This window comes from Haliotis asinina, chromosome 13 (assembly GCF_037392515.1).
Source record: "Haliotis asinina isolate JCU_RB_2024 chromosome 13, JCU_Hal_asi_v2, whole genome shotgun sequence".
NCBI lineage: Eukaryota > Metazoa > Mollusca > Gastropoda > Lepetellida > Haliotidae > Haliotis > Haliotis asinina.
The window spans coordinates 2,750,561-2,759,450 of record NC_090292.1 but is presented as its reverse complement, the minus strand read 5'-3'; the positions used below and the strand labels follow the sequence as shown (position 1 = coordinate 2,759,450).

Genomic DNA, 8,890 nt, shown 5'->3' with positions numbered 1-8,890 from the left:
AGGACACCTGCTAATTATGACACCTGCCTCAGGCACGAGGGCATTGCTGGTGATGAAGGCAAGCTTCTGACATGCCTCGGTACCATTACTGGTGTGGTCCATGGTGTGACCGCCTGGTACGAAAATACAAGGGGAGAAAACACTATTAATATTGCAATATTTTGTCTCAATGGACTATCGCCATCGCAACACTTGTCTCCCCCTCAACACCCCTAGTAATCTAACGACAGTGCATGTACTCTCGACACCGTAGGGGAATACAGGGCCTTCAAAGCAAACTAGGCCGTCGGACATCGCGATTGTCTATTGTTGTTTATGAAAGAGTTCACAATGTTGTGAACTGAAGGTATCAAAGCCAGGACTGACTTTCAGGCCAGATACCCTGAAAGCTGCCTCTCGAAAATCATGGATCTAATCACACTTCCCTGCACATACGTTATCTGAATCTTTGCGACCAGGATATTGTGGTTTCAGTGGTTTCCTATACTTCCAGTTTGGTAGGTGAATGAGAGAAGTGAGTGGGCTGGGTGACCTTGACAGATGTTCCATCATTCAAGTGAGAGCTGTAATGTTTGGCCCAGTTCCTATTCGAACGCCAGCACATCTGGTCACGTGGCACTGACTTTATCTTATCTTGTCGCACCTACATTAGATCTTGGTTAATTTGAACACCATTGTCTGTGTGAATAATTCATTTCAAGATGTTTACAACAGTTCTTGTCCTGGGACTTTGTGCTGGTATGTCTTTTTCTGATTGACATTGGATATAGTTTGTTTGATACCTGTTAAGTTCAGTGTACCTGATGTCTGTTAGATCCATGATCCCTCTCAGAGCCAGTTAGCTTGATCCCTCTCAGAACCAGTTTCCCTGATTCCTGTTAGCTTCAGTTTCACTGACCCCGTTAGATCCAGTTTCTCGGATCCCTGTTAGGTTCAGATTTTACTGATCCCTGTCAGATCCAATGTCTGTGATCCTGTTAGAAAAAAACTTCTGATACCTGTTTGATACGGTTTTTCTGAAACCTGTTATTTCCAGTTTTTCAGATACTTGTTAGATCCATTTTTTTCTGATACCTGTTGGATCCGGTTTTTCTCGTCCCTGTTAGATTCACGTTTTCTGATCCCTGTTAGGTTCAGGTTTTCCGGTACCTGTTATATACAGTTTTTCTGATACGTGTTAGATCCAGGTTTTCTCATAAACGTCCATGTCAAGTGATTTGAATAAAGGAGAGAATACAGTTTTACACTGCAATATTCCAGAACACACAGCGTGGAAGGCAAGACAGGGCTTTTCCATACTGACCCCTGTATGTAATCAAACTAGGGCCATCAGTCTGGCAAGCGAACGCTTGAACCAGCAGGCCACCAAACCGCTTCAAATCTTGGACTTGTTGTTTCAGCGGCTGTGCAAGGCGTACCCTTCAAGCGTCAGATCGGGACCTGTGTGGAGGAGTGTTCTGTGGTCGGTATTGGGTTTCTCAGTGGTTGTCCCCATGGTCAGATCTGTCAGTCCAATGGGTGTGGTCACACATGTCAACCAGTAATCCTGGGCAAGCGACAGTTTGGAATCTGTGTTGAGATGTGCACTCCTGCGGGAAATGGTCGCGAGGATTCCTGTCCAGCGGGAAGTACCTGCAGGTCTAACGGATGCGGGCACACCTGTCACAGCGTCAGCCTCAAAGGGAGAAGCTTAATCAAACCAAGTATGTACTGCATCAAGGCAAATGCAGTGATGGCCCTGTAGGTGGGAGACTGTAAGGTCATTCCTGTACACTTCCTAGATATTAAGGCCATTCTGGCTATTCCACCTGCTGTTCAATTTCCCAAGATTAAGACCATTTTGGCTATGGTAACATTGGCCAATTCCCCGCGATTAATGTCATTCTGACTATCTCACCTGCTGCACAATTCCCCGAGATAAAGACCATTCTCGCTATCTCACCTGTATCCCAATTCAGAGGGTCATGCGGTTGATCATTGGATTGTCTGGTCCAGACCCGGTAGAAATGACCAACGCCATATTGCAGTAACAATGTAGAGTTCGGCGTTAAATAGGAAAGAAACAAAATGACACATCTGTTAGCAATGTCATGAGCTGTGTTATTGTTAACGGTACTATCTTCCGCAGACTGCCCCATGGTGCTGTGTGAACTATACTGCTTTAACGGGTTCGCTACTGGTGCCGACGGATGCCCTGTGTGCAGGTGTAACAGCGGAGGGGACCTGAACAAGGTGCTGGGGACACTCGGCTAGACGGGCAATGGTATTAGGAGGAAACACAAGGTTTTGTCAACTGACACTGTAACTGTGAATAAACTAGTTACAATATTACTGAGGCTTGGAGACTGAAAATGTTCAGTTTGTTCGTTATACAGTAATAATAACAGTAATGCCACAGTAATACCATAGTAATACCATGGTAATACAACAGTAATGCAAAATGTATGCTTAGTTACGCGGCGTTTTGAAAGGGCGTATTGAACTGTGACTCCGTTGTAATTTCTGTATTTCCTGAGGCGAAGCGGAGTAGACTGTATGGCAAATGTACATTACTCCTGAGATCTGCTTATATACCTTTTCTTTAAAAGCCAGCATTCACTCTTCAGCAGAGTTTGGTTTTTCATGCACGATATAATGGGAGATAACTCGGAAACGCTTGGTTTATGATGAGCATGATCGAATGTGAGGTGAAGTTAAACAGCATGTGACATACAGAGACATTTAATTTTCTGAACATTTTTATTAACACAGGATATTATAGCACAAATGATATTATTTATGTTCAACTGGGTATGTCAGCTCTCAAATTGCCAACTCGAAACGATCTGCCGTTTGGCAGCCACATTCCAAGGTCAAGGTCATTTGTACAAATGTGTAGGGTGTGAAGTGACAGATTTGACAGGATGTACGATTCATACGCCTGACATATCCGCTTACATGGTTTTTCAAAGCTGTGGCTATTGACCAATCAGCATTCAACAAATTTATCTTGGTTAATGATTATTGTACTTTTGCATCCACTCGTGCTGATAGAAGTGCACGTACACAAATCTGATGCGTGTAGATCCTCCGACGGCAGATAGAATGTTGGATTAAAAACATTTTTCAAAATGGCTTATCAAGGCCAACATGTTGAAAAGGAAATGACCATTTTCATTTCCTGTTTTGCAATTTAGGACACATTTCGTTTACTGCTCTTTTTACATACCGTGTCATGTTTTCGGGGGAACCATGTTTTCAGTTTACATGTATTTCTTTTCCCCGTATTTTCTTGCGTGCAGTGAGATGACAGAGCCACCTGTAAACACCGTCTCGCGTGCAGAACACAAAATGTTTGAAATGTTCAGCTTTCACGGCAGTTTTGGCCTAATTTCTGTCAATGTACTAAAATTCTCCCCTAGAACCTAATGCCCTTTGAGAACCTTCGTAAATGTGATCATAACTTTTGAAATAACGCTCGCGACTTGTCAAGCGAACCATCGTCTGCTCGAGTGAAAAGCCAAACATAAATATCCCTGACCCGTGGAATGTTGCCGACGTAATAAAAAAAACCATTGAGTACCGAATTGGTCATCTCTTACATATGCTATTTCGTGGTGCAGAATTCGTACCAGACATGTGACCTCTGTGTTCATTTAAAATACAACTCCGCAGCAACCCGAAAACATGGTACGTCAATTCTAGCGCTCGTGCTTGCCGACAAGACACGAAATGTACGCTGCATTGCAAACCAGCGGACGACAGAACATTTTAACAATAAATTTATGAAAGGTGATGTTTAATTACAGTTTTGATACTCCATTGATACGCAATAATGTTCATGATCATTTTTTTGCGTTATTACCCCGAAAACAGGTTACACCATGGTAATGAATTCGAAAGAAAACCCGTCTTACTGTAGGAAATAGTTTCAATGACCTTAAAGCGGCTAAAGTCATCCCAACTCTGGACATAAGTCAAATACATTCGGAAATAAAATACACTTGTATATACTATTTTATTTCTTTTTAAGTACATTTCAACTGAAACAACCATATTTCATAACCATATTTCGTTAAATGAAAACAGGACTATGTGTAGATGCACGCATCTATTGTTCCTGTCCGGCAGTTGTGTAATGTTGTTCACATCAGCCTAGTCTCAGTACTGCAATTGCAACGTCTTCAAGGACGTGCACAGCAACAACGTGGAACAACACCAACGTACATGTATTCTGATGCCCAGCGCTAGTTGAGAGAATGAAATTAGAATCCGATATTAAAAGTTCCAAGTCAAACGATTACAGTAACAATTTATTTAAATCTCAAAACAATAATTCGTGAATGAGATATATACTACTCAGGAGGAGTTAAGGATCGCCATCAAACCCACGAACCACAACTATAGTCAATTTTTAAACTTCTTATGAGTAGTATTTGACAGAAATCCAAACCTATAAATTAAGATGCGACAGTTACGGGTTCGGTCATACAATGTGACCATGTCACTATTCATCGCTACCTCAACAAACAGAAGTAACAAACAAATACACAAATACAAGTTATCCGGGCACATGGCTATTTTAGAAGACGAAGACCATACATTAGGTACAAGTTGTCTTTTAAAATATATTAAATTTATATAATCTGCCTGTATTCGACAGTGTTACGTTAATACACATAGCAATGTTATTGTGTTGAAACTATTCACACACTGTCTGAATGCTGAAAATCGGGAACCACTATCGACGATACTTGAACGGTGTATTATTCTACATGTCTCTTCTGTAGGAACGGTGTTTGAGCGTGTATTGATGGTCCCTTTAAGCACTGTGTTGGTATCGATGTAACCAGCCGAACTACAGCCTGAAAACACCATACAGCGATCAGCGTCTGAAACAGAATATGCATAAGAATTAGGCCACAAGAGATTTGTTAACATATAAGTATAGAAACGCATCTTTACACGCAGCCACAGCAAGGAATGTAGCGTTAATTCCCGGAGATACCGTGCAGACTGGCACAAGTCATGCAATACTTCTGTAACAACCGAGTGAGTGAGTTTAGTTTTACGCCGCATTCAGCAATATCTCAGCTATATGGCAGCGGTGTGTGAATACTCGACCCTGGAGCAGACAATCCAATGATTAACAGCATGAGCACCGATCTGCGCCATTGGGAACTGATGACATGTGAAACACGTTGTTTTGGGTAGGTTTATGGGACTGTAAGACCCTTGTAATTCAATATTTCTTCGGATGCTCCTCGTCCTTTTAAAACACCGTGTGACAAATTTTTTACCCTTAGTTGCCTTTAAATAACAACATTCAACCTTCGGCAGAACCTTTCGCCATGAGGTTTCCTAATCGGTCATAAAGGGAGATAATCTGGAAATGCAGAAGTATTTTAGTTTTTGGATATATTTACTGACACAAACAAATAAAAAATGTTGGCAACGATTTTATTATATAAATACTTTTGTATACGCCAACTCTAAAATTTCGAGGCGATCTGCCGTTTGGCAGCCATATTCCATCTAAAGTCAAGATCATTTGTATACCCCATGTAGTGTGTCATGCGATAGACGGAGTGTACAGCAAATTCGAGTACATTATGTGTTTTATCACTGATGGGATTGTATGATGCCTACCGATGTTATTCACAGAGAACCCGTGTGGTGCCGATGTAGAACTCGTTGCTGCAGACACCGCCGCAGTCGTTGATGCTGAAACAAATAGCTTCCTTCATTAAAGGCGATGTCAGTGTCACGATGTCGTTGTCCAGGTTAAGAATGTTTGACCGCTGACCGTACGCGTGTAAATGTTTTGTTCAAACTGTATCTATGTGTGTGGATATAAATAATAGCAGCCATTACATTCACTTCCGCTTAAATATTAAGTAGAGGTGTGTGTCTTGTTTAATGATCCAGCTGTACGCTTTGAGCAGCAAAGCTAGGCTGGAAAAGGCGTGTAATGAATATTCTCAATGCTATTAACACATTAATCATTTATTGTGTAAATATATCTCTTACACGCCCTGGGTGACAACTGTTATATACGTACACACATTCCGCTGTGGGGTTGTTTTTACATCGGCAGAAGTCTCTGTTCCATAGGTACGTGGCCTGTAGAGTCTGGGTACAGTCCGCCCTTGGGCTGCCACCATAGCAGCCTACAAATATATAGTGTCATGATAAACTCCGTGCTGCAAAATTCAGGATTCAGGAGTGAGTGGGTTAATTTTACGCCGCACTCGGCAATATTCCAGCTATATGGTAGCTGTCTGTAAATAATTGAGTCTAGACCAGACAATCCAGTGATCAACAGCATTAACATCGACCTGCACAAATGGGAAGTGATGTCATGTGTCAACCATGTCAACGAGCCTGACCACTCGATCCCGTTAGTCGCCTCTTACGACAAGGATGGTTGCCTTTTGTGGCAAGCATGAGTTGCTGAAGGCCTATTCTACCCCGTGTAGATCTCCAGGAGTCGCAGTATTCAACACTGGCAAACGGTGGCAAGATGGAAAGTTCTGCTCCATGCAGTATAAATGTTGTGTGAGACGAACTGATTTACTTACTGGGAACACGTGGCAGCGTCTTCGCTATTTCAATGACATCTGAAAATACACACACAATAGAATCAGTGAGTGAATGGATGGTGGATAGGTGAGTGAGTGGGCAGTTGATTGATTGGTTGATTGATTGGTTGATTGATTGGTTCATTCATTGCTTGATTGATTGGTCGATTGGTTCATTCATTGATTCATTGATTCATTGATTCACCGATTGATTGATTGATTGATTGATTGATTGATTGATTGATTGATTGGTTGATTGATTGATTGATTGATTGATTGATTGATTGATTGATTGATTGATTGATTGATTGATTGATTGATTGATTGATTGATTGATTGATTGATTGATTGATTGATTGATTGACTGATTGATTGATTGACTGATTGATTATAGTGTATTACCTTGCTTCCTCTTTCACAAAGCGGTAAAAGTGCTAGGCCTATTTAAGTAAATGTTAGAGTATGGGTATTACGGTCTACCTATACCCAGTTGTTTAAATCGATGTTCATGATGTTGATCACTGGATTGTCTGGTCCATTTAGCAGGAATCGTGTGGAGTGGTGCGTCAACCAGCCAACAAACCAAATATCTAACCAACCAACCAACCACCAACCAAACAATCACCGTAGCACTATGGCCGCCTTTTGTGAAAGGGTCCAGTTCTGTGTTGAAATATAAATTTTGTAGTCTACTGTGATTTTGTCTACTTACTGTAGTGTACATGTTAGTGTGTACTGTGGTGTACTGCGATGTACTACGGTTCAGGACCTAGATTTTCGAAGCTCTCTTAGTGCTGTACATTAACATTAACTTACGACTATCTTAGCGATAAGAGAGCTTCGAAAATCAAGGACCAGAGTCCCGCTGCATGATGCGTCAGGAGCGCTATGACGTTATTAATTCTACGATGAACTGTAGGCTTGCGACAGGTCGTAAGGTTACGAATTCTCTGCGGGTCGGGACCCTATGTGATACTGTGCACGTGTCAGTGGAGTCCACCTTACCGAATAGTCTGTACACGTGCAGTCCATCTGGAACACAGAGCAGATACATGGTAATGACGGTCGTCAATCTTGGCGTTAATACACAATGTTGACAAGGCCTGGGTTTTTGAAGCTCTCATAGCGCTAGGAAAGTCGTACGTGCGTGTTAATGTACGGCATGTATGGCACTTACGATTAGCTTAGCGCTAAGAGAGTTTCAGACTATAGGCCCTAGACCCTACAGTGATGCACATAAAATAACACTAAAACTGTGATAACAAAATGATGAACTTGACCAAGTGTTCCTCATATACAACGTAAACTCGCATGTATAGTTATGCAACTGTAAAAGCCGCGCACCTTGAGCATTTCTTATAGCATACACGGCGCTATAGGCCATGCTGACTTAAATGCAAAGAAACGTGTCACGCTTGTTCCACACATATCTACTTATACCGTCGATTTAGAGGGATTTCATCCTCGTTAAGCAGAAGTCAGGTGAGTTAGTGAGTGAGTCTAGTTTTATGCCGCCTTTAGCAATATTCCATCAATATCACGGCCGGGGATACCAGAAATGGGTTTCATCATATGGGGTCTTCAGCTTGACGAACGAACGCTTTAACCACAAGACTACCCCACTGACCCATAAGCCACGCGGGCCAGAGCATTACCAACAGCTGCTGTCTGTGGAGGAAGTGTGATGTGACCAGACCAGAAGTGTATGACTGAGACTCAGGGAGTTCCGAGTCCTTCACAGTTCCATCTCTCCTAAGTCAGAACCAGTGAACCCTAAGAGAGGTGTGTGAATAGTGGAATCATTCAAACGATAGAAGTGGGCAGAGGTCGGCGAAGCTTTTGATCCAATAACTAACCTCAGCGTCAGTGAAGGGATCGGCGTAGCTAATGTAACTTCCATAAACACCTGGCTGGAGGACATGTTAAGTTGTTCACTGGTCGAGAGAGTACATGAGCCCATGGATCCAGAGGAACAAGTGAACGACGTATTTATTTTACCGAAAACCTGAATTTTGATGTTGAACTGTTTGAAGCACTTCTGTTGAATACGAGGCGAATTGCCATTTTGCAGACGACACAAGGTAAACAGATTTAGAGTTATCTCCCTTTCATTGATTTTCAATCGCAAAACATCGGTAATTTCAGTGCTTGATGCATGATGTTATTCGAGGTAAAAAAAAGTACTATCATGAAGCACCAGTAGAGTTCGGAATTCCCAGCGGTGTACATTGAAAATAATAGAATAGCGCTTAGCCAGTCAGAAAGCGACATTCATGTGTGAGGTAAGGTAATATGAGTTGTTCACTGGTCTCTTTTGGGAACATGGGTTG

The 8,890-nt window shown here is 42.0% G+C and overlaps 2 protein-coding genes across 16 annotated transcripts in view; one reads left to right on the top strand and one right to left on the bottom strand.

Annotated features, from left to right (window-relative positions):
* Positions 1-617: 617 nt before the first annotated feature.
* On the top strand, positions 618-2,353 carry LOC137260365 (uncharacterized). Its single transcript, XM_067798039.1, has 3 exons — positions 618-738; positions 1,401-1,703; positions 2,129-2,353. Exons 1-3 carry the CDS (start codon positions 702-704, stop codon positions 2,251-2,253), a joined length of 465 nt encoding a protein of 154 aa, XP_067654140.1. The 5' UTR covers positions 618-701; the 3' UTR covers positions 2,254-2,353.
* Positions 2,354-3,978: 1,625 nt separating this feature from the next.
* LOC137259987 (basic salivary proline-rich protein 2-like) overlaps positions 3,979-8,890 on the bottom strand; it is a 46,002-nt gene continuing 41,090 nt past the window's right edge. For all 15 annotated transcript variants that reach the window (XM_067797651.1, XM_067797662.1, XM_067797654.1 and 12 more), the window contains 5 exons: positions 7,566-7,592; positions 6,561-6,599; positions 6,041-6,149; positions 5,629-5,703; positions 3,979-4,871 (listed from right to left, as the gene is read on the bottom strand). In XM_067797651.1, the coding sequence (XP_067653752.1) occupies positions 5,634-5,703; positions 6,041-6,149; positions 6,561-6,599; positions 7,566-7,592 (245 nt within the window). In that variant the 3' untranslated portion in view covers positions 3,979-4,871; positions 5,629-5,633. The remainder of the gene's footprint in view (positions 4,872-5,628; positions 5,704-6,040; positions 6,150-6,560; positions 6,600-7,565; positions 7,593-8,890) is intronic.